This window comes from Nerophis lumbriciformis, linkage group LG22 (genome assembly GCF_033978685.3).
Source record: "Nerophis lumbriciformis linkage group LG22, RoL_Nlum_v2.1, whole genome shotgun sequence".
In the NCBI taxonomy this organism is placed as follows: Eukaryota; Metazoa; Chordata; class Actinopteri; order Syngnathiformes; family Syngnathidae; genus Nerophis; species Nerophis lumbriciformis.
Window position 1 is genome coordinate 8,528,776 of NC_084569.2, and position 16,333 is coordinate 8,545,108.

A 16,333-nucleotide genomic window follows, 5' to 3' on the forward strand; every position below is an offset into this window, starting at 1 on the left:
CCGGCCGAGTCATACCAAAGACTATAAAAATGGGACCCATTACCTCCCTGCTTGGCACTCAGCATCAAGGGTTGGAATTGGGGGTTAAATCACCAAAAATGATTGCCGGGCGCGGCCCCTGCTGCTGCTCACTGCTCCCCTCCCAGGGGGTGATCAAGGGTGATGGGTCAAATGCAGAGAATAATTTCACCACACCTAGTGTGTGTGTGTGACAATCATTGCTACTTTATTTGTAATTATTGCATTTGTGTGGATAATTTGATACGGTGCTATTTTATACTGCCTTATTAATACAGTATGTAACTGTTTAATTGCATATTGATGGCGGAAGGATCTGTGTGGTAATTAGGTTTGGACACACAATTTCTATTTTATACTGCCTTAATCATACTTGCCAACCCTCCCGAATTTTCCGGGAGACTCCCGAAATTCAGCGCCTCTCCCGAAAACCTCCCGGGACAAATATTCTCCGGAAAATCTCCCGATTTTCAGCCGGAGCTGGAGGCCACGCCCCCTCCAGCTCCATGCGGACCTGAGTGAGGACAGCATTTTTTCACGAAGGGAGGACAACTGGGTGACAAAAAGTAAATCATCCAGACTAGAGATAAATTGTATTATTATGTTTATCTTACCTACAAATAAATATATTTATTAATAATAAAAAAAACTAAATAAATGTTTACTATATTTTGCTAAAAACATCAAAATTAATTGTATTTTTTCTGACTCCTTATTACATCCAGGCATTAGAATTATACATTAAAATAGACATATTTGAAATAATTAATTTTAAATTATCCTAATAATTAATTTAAAATGACCATATTTAATTATTAAAATAATTGCTTGTTTATCAACAACTTTAGCATTTTATTCATTACATTTTGACGCTCTCAGAAGCCAAGTTATGTTCTATTCCTTAATATTTGTTTATGCAAGTTTGAAGTATCAATTATCTAAACACAGTTTTGTTTGCATATTTTCAGGATGTGTGTATATATATATATATATATATATATGTATATATATATGTGTATGTGTATATATATATATATACAGTATACATGTGTGTATATATATATATATATATATATATATATATATATATATATATATGTATGTATGTATGTATGTATGTATGTATGTATGAAATACTTGACTTGGTGAATTCTAGCTGTCAAAATACTCCTCCCCTCTTAACCACGACCTGCCCCACCCACGACCACGCCCCCACCCCCCACCTCCCGAAATCGGAGGTCTCAAGGTTGGCAAGTATGGCCTTAATACAGTGAAGAATATGTAACTGTTTAATTGCATTTATGGCGGAAGGATCTGTGTGGTAATTAGGTTTGGACACAGTGTATTATGGGTTATGGCAGTCAGGTATGGTTGAATCGAGCCACACAGTGAGTAAGAAAAAGTAAGGGTAAGGTTTTTTGACCTTACCCTTACTTTTTCTTACTCTTTCTTACTGTAACAAACTCTCTTTATTTGCCATTCATTTTTTCCCACGTTAGTTTAGTTTAGTTTATTATTATTCTTCGGTCAATGGTCAACAAAATAAACAAACAGTTGTACATTCATAGATTGAAAATGAAAATGTTGCAGACCGAAAGGGTTTAGGCTGAAGTTGAACACTTATAGCGCCTAACCCTATAAACAATGTCAAGTACAAGATGAACTTCCGAAAATTATGAAATGTCTTTTGTACAACATATTATAAATACACATTATACACAATATGAACACTGTTCAATTATATACACAGTAAAGGCATGTGAAATATCCTTATACGCGTGTTAAACTTTTGTACCAATTTATATACTATATACAAACAATTATACTTCCATTATTATTTATATCCAGTGTTGGGTTAGTTACTGAAAACCAGTAACTAGTTACAGTTACTAGTTACTTTATTTCAAAAGTAACTCAGTTATTAACTCAGTTACTTACACCAAAAAGTAATGCGTTACTGTGAAAAGTAACTATTTAGTTACTTCTTTTTTTCTTCTTTTTTTTTTAAAGCTCCCATTAATGCCCTTTTTGCCTTCATTTCAGTACTGTTATTGCACTGGAGAATAATACAATCTGTTGATCAACTTGACATACATTTTTATTTTCCTTTTAACATAATTAATGAAAAACAGTGCAACATAAAAAGGCATTCCTCCTTTCTTTAAACTTGGACCAATGACCATTAATAAAAAACAAGTTTAAGTGCAACATAAGAAGAAACATAATCTTCCTTGAAACATAGGTAGTGAAATAAAGCCTGACATCTGGAGTGATGCTGCTGTCTTCCACACTTGGAGCCATGGATTGTAGAATCCTTGTTTTCAGTGGCAGGATCATTGACACAGATGGTGAAGTTTCAGTGCTCAGTAGAGATGGAACACTTTTGAGGGGTTTAAGCACCTGGAGGACCTCATCTGCCACTCTCACATCATCATCAGACAGGGTGACATTTGTCTTCAGGGTGTTGTGGGTCAATGCAGAGTATATAGCTGCCTGCTGCTCCAACATATCATAAGTGGAGTTCCACCTCGTTGGGACATCATGTATGAGCAGGCAGCTTTAGCATTTCTTGCTTTGTCTTAAGCACATGAGCAGCTGTTGTGCTTGGGTGGAAGTAAGAAACCTTCCTGATCCTCCCAAAGAGGCGCTCCATCCTATTGACTGAGATTCCCTTCTGTGATGCCAAATTCACTACATGTGCAAAGCACCTATCTGTGGTCCCAGTCCTGCCTCATTCTCTGTAATTATTTGATTTTTGGCATTATCACGTGTGACTGGGATATCTTTATCTTCCATTCCTCCACTGCTTGTGTCATTACCTGCGCAAGGTGACTCTCGTAGAGGGGGCGTGTCTTCTCATCTCCCAGTCTGCTGTGATGAAGTGAGCGCTTATAGTTCCGCTGGACGTCCACCCGTCTGTCATGAGCGCAACAGCTGATGCTCGGGATAGTTCATCCACAACTTTTTTCTTCTCCTGCTCATAAGGATCTGGCACAATCTTATTGCTGAAGTGGGTGCGCGACGGGATGTCGTAACGTGGTTCAAGCACGTTCAGCATGTGTTTAAAACCCTCGTTTTGCACAACCGAGTCTGCACTTATAAACACACCGATTCAATGGCGGGTTCGTTCAAGCTCCTCCGTTACTCCGCTCGCCATGACCACGCTGTGTGTGGACTGAACGTGCCAACAACTTTTTTTTTTTTTGTTTCATATATCAAACCGCGGATCACTTGTGTGCCTCCCCACACACACACACACACATAGACCGCGCCTCTTTTCTTCTCTCCGGCTTGTGACAGAGGAAGATTCAGAAGAACGACACCGCAGCGCTTCTGTTTCTAGCCGATACTACATCAAAAGTAACGTAAAATAACGCAGTAACGCATCATGTAGTAACGGTAACTAAATTACTGAATTAAAAAAAATAACGCGTTAGATTACTAGTTACCGCCGAAACTAACGGCGTTACAGTAACGCGTTACTTTGTAACGCGTTAGTCCCAACACTGTTTATATCCCACATTTAGTATTTTAATTAACATTGATCATAGTATGAACTACTGTGTTGATTCAAGAGTGATATCTTTTTCCAAGACATTGGTCTTAAAGTGTTTTTTAAATGTGTGAATGGACCTGGAACATTTTAAGGGATCATCCAAGCTGTTCCACAGTTGAACCCCCCTGACAGAAACACATCTACTTTTTAAGATTGTTCTTATCTTAGCTTTCTGGAAGACAGCTGAACCTCTGAGGTCATAGGGATTCTCTCTGGGTTTGAACCTCTCCTGTAGACACCGAGGCAGCATGTGGTTATGAGCTTTGTACGTCACAATAGCAGTGTTGAGGTCAACAAGATCATGCAGTTTTAATGTTTTTAATTTAATAAACAGAGCATTGGTATGGTCATGATAATCTGCATAATTTACAATTCTAATCGCTTTCTTTTGAAGTAAGAATATAGAGTTGATGTTTGTTTTGTAATTGTTACCCCAGATTTCAACACAATAATTAAGATAAGGGAGTTAAGGCCAAATTTGGCGTTTTTGAAGGAAAGTTCACAAGTAAACGATACACAAAACTACAGTCATCCTACCATTCATTTCTTGATTTCTATTGCTTATTTTTCCTCATCCCGTTTAGCGACCACCATGTCCATCACCCTGCTGTGGGCCGTGGACGTGTACGGTAGGGTATACAGCGTCTCCACCGCCGGCCAGCGTTGGGAGCGTGCCGACGACGCGCTTCTGGAGCTTAAACGCGTCACCGCCGGGAAGGGGCGCTGCTGGGGCATCGGGTGTGACCACCACGTTTACCTCAACATGATGCCCCACGAGACACCCATCCGCTACAGAGAGGAGACCTATGAAAACCAGGTCTGTAGGAGTTCACATGTGGGTAGGTTGAAGATAAAACTAAAAACATTGTCTGTTCTTCAGAGGTGGAACCCCGTGGACGGCTTCACGGATACGCTGCTGCCCACCGACCGCTGGTCCTGGAGCGACGTGATGGGCATGAACCCTCAATCGCTCCAAGGCTTCCAGTTGCCGTCTCGCAGCTGGGAGTGGGAAGGAGACTGGTATGTGGACCAGAGCTGTGGAGGAGAACCAAGCCAGACTGGGGTGAGGGAAAAAAGACATTGCCTATTAAGCTCCATTAGCTCCCTGCTCTCATTTTCTACTCATTTCTCTTCAGGGCTGGGAGTATGCCGTTGACTTCCCTGCTAACTTCTCTCCTGACAAAAAGTGGAACTCTTGCGTGCGTCGTCGACGCTGGATACGCTACAGGAGATACATAGCACAAGGCTCCTGGGCAAAGGTTAGACTTGTCCATTGTTTTACCTGCTTGGCCCTGTACTACAAAACCCAAAACCAGTGAAGTTGGCACGTTGTGTAAATTGTAAATAAAAAGAGAATACAATGATTTGCAAATCCTTTTCAACTTATATTCAATTGAATAGACTGCAAAGACAAGATATTCAATTTTTTGCAAATAATCATTGACTTAGAATTTAACGGCAGCAACACATTGCAAAAAAAGTTGTCACAGGGGCATTTTTACCACTGTGTTACATGGCCTTTCTTTTTAACAACACTCAGTAAACGTTTGGGAACTGAGGAGACACATTTTTAAGCTTTTCAGGTGGAATTCTTTCCCATTCTTGCTTGATGTACATCTTAAAGAGGAACATTATCACAATTTCAGAATGGTTAAAACCATTAAAAATCAGTTCCCAGTGGCTTATTTTATTTTTCGAAGTTTTTTTCAAAATTTTACCCATCACGCAATATCCCTAAAAAAAGCTTCAAAGTGCCTGATTTTAACCATCTTTATATACACCCGTCCATTTTCCTGTGACGTCACATAGTGATGCCAACACAAACAAACATGGCGCATAGAACAAGCTATAGCGACATTAGCTCGGATTCAGACTCGGATTTCAGCAGCTTAAGCGATTCAACAGATTACGCATGTATTGAAACGGATGGTTGTAGTGTGGAGGCAGGTAGCGAAAACGTAATTGAAGAAGAAACTGAAGCTATTGAGCCATATCGGTTTGAACCGTATGCAAGCGAACCCGACGAAAACGACACGACAGCCAGCGACACGGGAGAAAGCGAGGACGAATTCGGCGATCGCCTTCTAACCAACGATTGGTATGTGTTTGTTTGGCATTAAAGGAAACTAACAACTATGAACTAGGTTTACAGCATATGAAATACATTTGGCAACAACATGCACTTTGAGAGTGCAGACAGCCCAATTTTCATTAATTAATATATTCTGTAGACATACCCTCATCCGCGCTCTTTTCCTGAAAGCTGATCTGTCCAGTTTTGGAGTTGATGTCAGCAGGCCAGGGAAGCTAGGGTCGATATTCTTCTCTTGATCATCTTCGGTGGCATAAGGGACGGTGTGAGCCAAGACATCCAGGGGGTTTAGCTCGCTCGTCTGCGGGAACAAACTGCCGCCATTGCTTGCCGTGCTACCGAGGTCCTTTGTCCCTGAATTGCTCACACACTCCGGCAGATTCAATGGGGGTCTGGCGGCAGATTTCTTTGACTTTATCGTTGGAAATGCATCTGCTTTGAGTGTCGCAGGATATCCACACATTCTTGCCATCTCTGTCGTAGCATAGCTTTCGTCGGTAAAGTGTGCGGAACAAACGTCCAATTTCTTGCCACTTTCGCATCTTTGGGCCACTGGTGCAACTTGAGTCCGTCCCTGTTCGTGTTGTTACACCCTCCGACAACACACCGACGAGGCATGATGTCTCCAAGGTACGGAAAACAGTCGAAAAAAACGGAAAATAACAGAGCTGATTTGACTCGGTGTTTGTAATGTGTTTGAGAAAATGGCGGATTGCTTCCCGATGTGACGTCACGTTGTGACGTCATCGCTCCGAGAGCGAATAATAGAAAGGCGTTTAATTCGCCAAAATTCACCCATTTAGAGTTCGGAAATCGGTTAAAAAAATATATGGTCTTTTTTCTGCAACATCAAGGTATATATTGACGCTTACATAGGTCTGGTGATAATGTTCCCCTTTAAGTTGTTCAACAGTCCGGGGTCTCTGTTGTGGTACTTTACGCTTCATAATGCGCCACACATTTTCAATGGGAGACAGGTCTAGACTACAGGCAGGCCAGTCTAGTACCCGCACTTTTTTACTATGAAGCCACTAGGAAGGGGCGTCCATGAAAAGACATTGCTTGGATGCCAACATACAGTATGTTGCTCCAAAACCTGTACGTACTTTTTAGCATTAATGGCGCCTTCACAGATGTGTAAGTTACCCATGCCTTGGGCACTAATACACCCCCATACCATCACAGATGCTGGCTTTTCAACTTTGCGCCTGTAACAATCCGGATGGTTCTTTTCGTCTTTGTTCCGGAGGACACGACGTCCACAGTTTCCAAAAACAATTTGAAATGTGGACTCGTCAGACCACAGAACACTTTTCCACTTTGCATCAGTCCATCTTAGATGAGCTCGGGCCCAGCGAAGCCGGCGGCGTTTCTGGGTGTTGTTGATAAATGGCTTTCGCTTTGCATTGTAGAGTTTTAACTTGCACTTACAGATGTAGCGACCGACTGTAGTTACTGACAGTGGTTTTCTGAAGTGTTCCTGAACCCATGTGCTGATATCCTTTACACACTGATTTTGCTTTTTTATGCAGTACCACCTGAGGCATCAAAGGTCACGGGCTTTGCCGCTTACGTGCAGTGATTTCTCCAGATTCTCTGAACCTTTTGATGACATTACGAACCGTAGATGGTGAAATCCCTAAATTCCTTGCAATAGCTAGTTGAGAAATGTTGTTCTTAAACTGTTGGACAATTTTGTCACGCATTTGTTCACAAAGTGGTGACCCTCGCCCCATCCTTGTTTGTGAATGACTGAGCATTTCATGGAAGCTGCTTTTATACCCAATCATGGCACCCACCTGTACCCAATTAATTAATAAGTGTTTGATGAGCATTCCTCAACTTTCGCAGTCTTTTTTGCCACTTGTGCCAGCTTTTTTGAAACATGTTGCAGGCATCTAATTCCGAATGAGCTAATATTTGCAAAAAACAACAACAAAGTTGACCAGTTCGAACGTTAAGTATCTTGTCTTTGCAGTCTATTCAATTGAATATAAGTTGAAAAGGATTAGCAAATCATTGTATTCTGTTTTTATTTACCATTTACTCAAAGTGCCAACTTCACTAGTTTTGGGTTTTGTACATTGTGACAGAAGTTATTACGTCCTTCCTGCAGATCCCCATGGACCATCCCTGGAAGGCTCCCCTGCCTCTCTGTGACATCAGCTCTGGCGGCTGGGAGATGAGTGATGAGTCTGGCAGGTATCCTTACCTGTGGGCTGTGTCTCAACAAGGACAGGTGAGCAGGGGTGCAAACTTCATTTAAACTCGTTCCCCATGCTAGTGTTGGGGAATATGTACAAAAATTCACAGAATTGAACTGTATTTTATGTTATAGTCTATTACAAGCAGATTTTGCATTGCAATCGTGGTCAGAATAACCATATTTAAAGGGGACATATTATGCAAAACTAATGTTTTTTTTACCTATTGGCGCCTGTTTTTGTGTATTTGGGATCTGCAGTAAGTCCTGAAAATTTTAAATCAAACCTTGGAGGCGTGGCGGTGGTATTTATAAAACAATCTTGCCTTCCTTTTATACTTCCTCCAAACGAGCTGTTTAGCATTTGCCAAACCTGTGACTTTTTTTTCCAAAATGTGAAGTCAGCGGACTTCTCCATATATGGTAAAGATTTACCTGAAGAGTTTTGCGCGAGTCCGCCATTGTATTCTGACGTTGTCGTCAATAAGTTCCTTATTTTTCCAAATTCAATCAATCAAAGTTTATTTACATAGCCCTCAATCACAAGTGTCTCAAAGGGCTGCACAAGCCACAACGACATCCTCGCCTCAGCTCCCACATCAGGGCAAGAAAAAACTCAACCCAATGGGATACAATGAGAAACCTTGGAGGGGACCGCAGATGTGGGCAGATCAACTGGTCTAAAAGGGGGATTGTTAGACGATAGGTGTTTATTTAGCTGTTATGCAACAATTTTTTCGAGGATTTTCGAGTTAAAGGGAAGGTGGGATGCCGGCCGGTAGTTTACCATGAGGTCAGGATCGAGGTTTTTTTTAAAGCTAGGGGAACAGTGCCAGAGGAAAGTGATATGTTTATAATATTTAGCACTGATGGTCCTAATATTACAAACAGCTCCTTGATACGTTTCTCAGGAAGTGGTTCAAGTAAACATGTTGTTATTTTTCTCTACCCTCTTGTTGTGGGGCAGACTGGCTCGTACATGCATGTGCATCCTCCGCTGTTGCCATTTCTAATACAAAGTAGGGCTGCAACTAACGATTAATTTGATAATCGATTAATCTGTCGATTATTACTGCGATTAATCGATTAATAATCGGGTAAAAGAGACAAACTACATTTCTATCCTTTCCAGTATTTTATTGGGGAAAAAACAGCATACTGGCACCATACTTATTTTGATTGTCTCTGAGCTGTTTCTACATGTTGCAGTTCATAAATAAAGGTTTAAAAAAAAAAAAAAAAAATTTAAATTGCCTCTGCGCATGCGCATAACATAGATCCAACGAATCGATGACTAAATTAATCGCCAACTATTTTTATAATCGATTTTAATCGATTCAATGGATTAGTTGTTGCAGCCCTAATACAAAGTAACATATAGTTATATAGTAACTTATATCTGTCAGTAAATTCGATATGGAAGCACTAAAAACTACAACATGGCTGACACAGTCGAAGTGGAGGCACGTAAATAAGACCGAACACAAAACCTGGAGAGATGGTCAGAAAGCGGTTTGAAGATGGTCTGTATAACATAATAAATGCAACGATTTTGACCAAAAACCACCATTACATGTTATGTAGACCTCAAGGAAGTCTTTGAAATGTAGAAAAAAATCATATACAATTGTTTGTAATCATAAACTAAAATGTAATTTACAATTCATTATTTCCTGCATACATTTCTGCTTATTGCAGCAAAATGTGAACATAATACAATTTCTTGTTCATTCTCATTATCTGATGAAAATTGTCCATCTTGTGTTTCCAAAAATCATCCTTGTCGCTGTACATTTACCAGAATGTATTACTTTTTTATTCAAATACGAATGAAGTAATTGTTATTCCTAAATGTACAAAAAAAAAATACATTAGTGTGCTAATACTGTGCACTAGAGATGCGCGGTTTGCGGGCACAACCGCGGAGTCCGCGGATTATCCGCGGATCGGGCGGATGAAATTTTAAAAAATAAGATTTTATCCGCGTGCGGGTCGGGTCGGGCAAATCAATTAGATTTTTTTTTTTTTTTTTTTTTTTTTTTTGCGGGTGGCAGTTAAACCAATTCGGAAATATATACACATAGTTAAATGTTGTTACCCACATACGAAAAACGAGCAGGCACCTGCTGCATATGCCACAACAGAAGAAAAAAAAAGAAAAGAGATGGACACTTTTACGGAGCGGAGAAGGGACGCCTCGCCGGTGTCCGGGACCGAGGCCCCTTCCCCCGAGAGGGCCCCACCGGGAGCCGTAGCTGAGGCGATCCGCGAGAAGGGCCCGACGCATGTCCAGGGTCACTACCGCGCCCACCGCACCGACACCCCGCCTCGTCCGCCTTCGCCGCGGCCGGCGTCACGCGCAGCAGGTAAGCAGCTTACCTGCCCGCCACCCCCCGAAATTCACATTTCTATCACAATTATCATACTGTAAACATGGTAAGCTAACTTCATTAAAATTAATAGTCCTGTCAATAGCATGGAATTACAATTCAAATGTAGTTTTTTTGTAAGCCTTTCAAAAGAATTCAAAATATGAAAAATTAATGAAAATTAATTTAAGCCATCAGACACTTTGAAAAGTGGCACATCACATCTCTAATGTAATCATTTTAACTTTTCAACAGAAATAGCACTGCAAAAATATTAAGGACATACTTCTGTATTTTGGTAGTTATGCTGTCAACATTTAACAAGATTTCTTCAACTTGGACTTGAAAGCATAAATAGTATAAACACTTTTAACAGTATGTCGTGCTGTGAAATACAGCCGACAGGATTGCGCACCACACAGGAAGCAAGGCCAAAGTGCATGCAGGTGCAGGAGAAGAAAGGACTTCTTTCATTTAAGGTTTGTGATAAACCATCAAACTCATTCGTTAAAAGGACTCTATAGTAATATAAAGCGAATTTTTCTGGACATTATCATGCAAGAAAAGTTTATTTTTGGGACCGCGATCACCGCGTAATGATTTTTAAAGGTTGCATTACAAACATGTAACTGTCCCATGTGATCAGCCAGTGCGATTGGAAGTCCATGCTCAATTATTGCCTCCGTAAATAAAACTTCGGCATTTATCACATCCAAAGAATCTGTTTGGGCGACCAAAAACGTTGAAAGTTTTCCACTTGTATCGCTAGCAACGGCATTAGACTTGTGTTTTTTTGTCCCAAAGTGGTCTTTTACATCGCTAATTCCTCCGTGTCCGATCGAAAAATCTTGTCTGCACAAGGTGCAATTCGCGTAGTTTTCACCCTTTTTTTTTTAAATTAAAGAAAAAACTTATTTTTTATCACTGCACCCGTAACCCGGAATAGGTTGATGAAAACCGTACGAATTACGGGAAAACCGGAGTAGTTGGCAGGTGCCTCACTAATGCCTTGCATCGTCTATATTAGATATACCGGGCGGATGGCGGGCGGATGCAGTTCTGATCAAATGTTAGATCGGGTGGATTGCGGATGGTTGACGACTTTCTGATGCGGTTGCGGATGAAATATTTGCCTATCCGCGCATCTCTACTGTGCACATATACTGTCAACATCTTTCGATGGTTTGTTTTATTTGTATTCTCTTATTGTTCTGCCCTGTGAGTTTTCTTATAGCCTGTCGAAGATGAATTTCTGTTATTTAGCAGACAATAAAGACCATCTGTCTATCAAGATAATGAACCAGCTCTAAATCCGGTTAAATAATTTCTTACCCAAATACATTCGTATTTATCTCCTTCAACCGTGGAAGCACTGTATAGGCTTGACAAGCTGCTAATGCTGACAGTTTGTACATTTAGCCACAAGGGGGCGGCATTACTCCACGTAATTTCCATTAGTCGTTCAGTCAATGCTGTCTTGACACAGCAGTTGCAATTTGACTTGATTTCCTATTTATTTCATAAAATTGTTATTTTGTGTCAGGTGTGGTTTAGGGAGGGCATACACCCTCGGGTCCCAGAGGGCACCAGCTGGGAGGAGGTAGATGTGCCCCAAGAGGTGGCCCAGTTATCACTCGGACCAAGAGACCTGCTGTGGGCTGTACTGTGGGATGGGAACCTTATGGTCCGAACGGGTCTCAGCCTGGACAACCCGATTGGTCAGTGGAGCGTGGACCCCTCTCACCTCAACATGTTACTAGTAACATCAGAATCAGAGGAACATGAGTGACATGATTTTGTTTCTCCACCAGGCACATCATGGGTGGAGTTGGCCTCGCCCGCAAAGGAAGTAGAAACCCTTCACGTCACTGTAGGGGTCAGTGTCGTCTGGGTGGTAACTAAGGACTACAAGGTGAGTCACATGATGACGAGATTAAACGTCTCACTTTTAACGTGGTCATGCATATTCAGGTGTGGTTCCGGCGGGGTGTCAATTCCCATAATCCCTGCGGCTCGGGCTGGATCAGCATAGGTGGCGAGATGATGATGGTTGACGTGGGACTCAACGACCAGGTGACGTTCATATTTGATCACAAACCTGCACTTTCATCCAGAACCCAGTAAGTTCTTTCTTGAGGCAACCCTGTACAAAGTGTACTAAATATATAACTGTCAAGATGCTAAACAAAGCCAATGATGGCCTTACACTTTTCAATTGTACCGTGTATACATTTCCCTTTTATTTTTGTTTAGCTCCTCTTGTTAGTGCCTCTCGACACTGTTCAAAATCCCACTGGGTTTACCCTTTCCTCGTATCTGGTTTCATGACAAGATCCAGGCTGGGCTCAGGGCCTAGAGGCTTTCACTGTGGATGTCACTGCTAAGGACTTTGCAAGCGTTGCAAAAACATATCTCACACCCCCACACCCCCGACCCACTCCTTCAGTCTTAGACCCCCCACAACTCCTGTCCTTCTGGCAGTCCCTGCACCCTGGGGCTGTCCTGTAACATGAGCACAGCTGTCCTCTCCAGCTAACACCAGCCTTATATATATATCCGCCAGATTGTAGTCGCACCGCTTTGACATATTGGACGCTCCCTAATTAGACGCTCGTCATCATATCCCATATTTCATATTTCAGGGCTGTATTTGTGGGCGGGGCATATGTGAGCCGGGCGCCAGTGTTACAATATATGGCCTTATAAAGTAACATCTGCTTATGTCCTGCGAGTGTATTTAGTGTGTACACAGAAAGTCATTTTAGTATGTATGTTTATCAAAATGAGCATGTTTTCTGTCTTTTTGTATTGCAATTTCTATTGTGCAAATTATAAAAAAAACTAATTTTACTTGTCAGGTTTGGGCTGTCGGTGAGGATCGCGGCCTGTATTTCCGAATGGGTGTAACGCCTTCGGAACCAAGTGGGAATGGCTGGATCCCTGTTTCTGCCCAGTGGGGCAACAGCAAAGAAGCTGCCCCTCCCAGGTCTGTATGCATATTTATTGAATACATTCGATTAAGGTAATGTCATACTTGTCAACCCTCCCGGATTTTCCGGGAGACTCCCGAAATTCAGCGCCTCTCCTGAAAACCTCCCGGGACAAATTTTCTCCCGAAAATCTCCCGAAATTCAGGCGGACTCAGGTCCTCCACAATATAAAAAAGCGTACCTGCCCAATCACGTTATAACTATAGAATGATGGAGGGCGAGTTCTTGGTTTCTTATGTGGGTTTATTGTTAGGCAGTTTCATTAACGTCCTCCCAGCGTGGCAACAACACACAACAGCAGCAGTCACTTTTTTGTATACCGTAAAGCAGTTCGTCTGCCGTAAACAGCAATGTTGTGACACTCTTAAACAGGACAATACTGCCATCTAGTGCATTTGATGAAAGCACTTTTGTGCGTGCCACACAGCAATGCATCATCAGAGAGGGTGTTCAGCATGGTTCGAAAAATAGTGACAGAGAATAGAACAAGGATGGACAATTCAACCCTTAACTCAACAATGAGTAGATGAGTGTTATGTGTGTGTATATGTGTAAATAAATGAACACTGAAATTCAAGTATTTATTTTATATATATATATATATATATATATATATATATATATATATATATATATAATAATAAAAAAATATATATATGAAATACTTGACTTGGTGAATTCTAGCTGTAAATATACTCCTCCCCTTTTAGCCACGCCCCCGTCCCACCACGCCCACCCCATCCCCTCCCCCCACCTCCCGAAATCGGAGGTCTCAAGGTTGGCAAGTATGGGTAATGTTAATATGCAGTCCTTTTTGTTATTGTGTATTAGGGATGTACCGATCCGATATTTGGATCGGATCGGCCGCCGATATTTGCCAAAAAAATGCGTATCGGCAAGGCATGGGAAAATGCCGATCCAGATCCAGTTTTAAAAAAAAACTGCGGTCCGTGTTTTCCAACGCACCTATCTAAATAATACATTCCACTTTTCTGCTGCTCCCTTACTTCCGTTCCGCATTTTCCAGCACACCTTCAACACATCCACAGGTCTGTGGATTCTCACGCAGTTGCTTTTAGCTGCTGGCATTACACGACAGGCTCTTCTCACTCTTTCCTGTGTCTCCCTCTCACAGACAGCAAGCGCACCTTCTTACACACGTCACATACTGTCACGTCATACGTCACATACTTATACGCCCTCCCCGAGCAGAGAGGTAGCATGGCTAACGTTAGCTGTGATGCTAGCGCAGCCGTGCTAGCAACGCTCCCTCTAAGGTGCGCGCTTGTGCAATTGCGCACGGCAAATCTATGCCACGCACAAAATCAAAGAAAAAATTAAGCGCATAACAATTTTCGACACACGGACACGACAGAGAAAACAGTTTTCGTCATCATTGTTCAAATATTGTAACGTCTGTCGAGGCGCTTATCTCCATTCGGTGCCACACGTCCACACCATCAAAATGCCGAGGCAAACATTTCCACATCAACACCGTATGAAAACATTTGTGATTTTTTTTAGTTGTGATTTCCTTCTCTGCATGAAAATTTAAAAGTAGCATATATTAATGCAGTATGAAGAAGAATGTTTTAATGTAGACACATAGAATCATCATACTGCTGTGATTATATGCATCAAGTGTTCATTCAAGGCTAAGGCAAAATATCCACATATATATGGTGTATCGTGACATGTCCTTAAAATATTGCAATATTAAAAAAAGGCCATATCGCCCAGCCCTAGTTCAATGATGCCATTTCTGTTTGTCATGTATAATTTTGTCTATTTTGTGTTTATCCTTGAATAAACAGGTCAGTTTCTTGTTACCAACCATTGTGTATTATTCAAACTCCCCTAATTCAGCTGGCTAGTTGTTATCAAGAGTACTAAAACCCTTTTCAACATGATTCTGACAACTAAGTAGGCTAAATAACTTTAAACTTCAATACATGCTCGGATAGGCCAGTATCGATCGGTATCGGTCAGTATCGGTATTGGATCGGAAGTGCAAAAACAATATCGGTATCGGATCGGAAGTGCAAAAACCTGGATCGGGACATCCCTATTATGTACTGCCTATTGCCAAGTGACATGTTTTTCCCTTAAAGCCAGTTATATTTGAGGCTTGCTGATTCTGCTTAGCAACAAGTGTTTAACTATTCCATTGGCCTACGGGGCAATAATTATTGAATTCTAGGAACTCTGCCTATCACCTGCTCTGACATGTTTTTAGACACAAGAATATTTTACGAATATTGTTGGGATGATTGCCGTCCAAGTCCCACCGTCCGCATCGGTCGGCCTGTGGCGCCGGAAATTGCCTTAGAGGTATAGTTTTGACCAGTTCGCTCAAGCAGGAGACCTTTCTTTTTTTTCCCGTTTTTTTTTGCAGGTTCACATACCCAAACTTTGTTAGGACTTTTACTTCAGGTTTGATGTCTGCGCCAGGCCGGAAAAGTAACCTAAATTATCCAATCTCAAATGTGTTTGTTTGTTTATCCGAATTTTTCTTCAGGGTGGAAAAAGTCACAAACGAGATCTGTTTTTTTCTCCAATAAAAGACTGCATTTCTTTTGTAAGATACTTATATTAAATTGGCAGAATCATTTATCAAATTATCATTTATCATTGAGACCTAATGACCAGTTAGTAAGGGTGTAACGGTACGTGTATTTGTATTGAACCGCTTCGGTACGGGGGGTTCGGTTCGGTTCGGAGGTGTACCGAACGAGTTTCCACACGGACATATTAAGTAGCGCACCGCACGTTGTGTAAACAATGCACACTGAGGCACAAGACACGGCATGCTAGCAACGACCGGGCTACTACAACAATCAAAAGTCAGAGCTGGAAGACCCTCCTGCCTCGTTAAGATCTCCTGTTTGGGAACATTTCGTCTTCGCGGTGCGATACAACAATGGATAACATCGCTTCAACGAAGAGAAAGACGAGCCAACAGCTCCCCACTGCATTCAAGCAGCCTCTCCTCGGCGAGTCAGGCAGGGCTAAAGCAATAACAAATGTTTTTATAGCAGCGGATTTAAGACCATATTGCATTAAAAACTAGATTTTGACCCACTTCTATGGTGGAAGAACAATGAG

General features: G+C 41.5%; 1 protein-coding gene across 3 annotated transcripts in view; it reads left to right on the forward strand.

The window, feature by feature from the left end:
• The window catches only part of tecpr1b (tectonin beta-propeller repeat containing 1b), a 44,198-nt gene that overhangs the window by 7,341 nt on the left and 20,524 nt on the right, over window positions 1–16,333 (forward strand). For all 3 annotated transcript variants that reach the window (XM_061974315.2, XM_061974316.2, XM_061974317.2), the window contains exons 3-10: window positions 4,159–4,391; window positions 4,455–4,637; window positions 4,711–4,833; window positions 7,783–7,905; window positions 11,782–11,956; window positions 12,050–12,150; window positions 12,210–12,311; window positions 13,097–13,224. In XM_061974315.2, coding sequence (XP_061830299.2) covers window positions 4,167–4,391; window positions 4,455–4,637; window positions 4,711–4,833; window positions 7,783–7,905; window positions 11,782–11,956; window positions 12,050–12,150; window positions 12,210–12,311; window positions 13,097–13,224 — 1,160 coding nt within the window. In that variant the 5' untranslated portion in view covers window positions 4,159–4,166. The remainder of the gene's footprint in view (window positions 1–4,158; window positions 4,392–4,454; window positions 4,638–4,710; window positions 4,834–7,782; window positions 7,906–11,781; window positions 11,957–12,049; window positions 12,151–12,209; window positions 12,312–13,096; window positions 13,225–16,333) is intronic.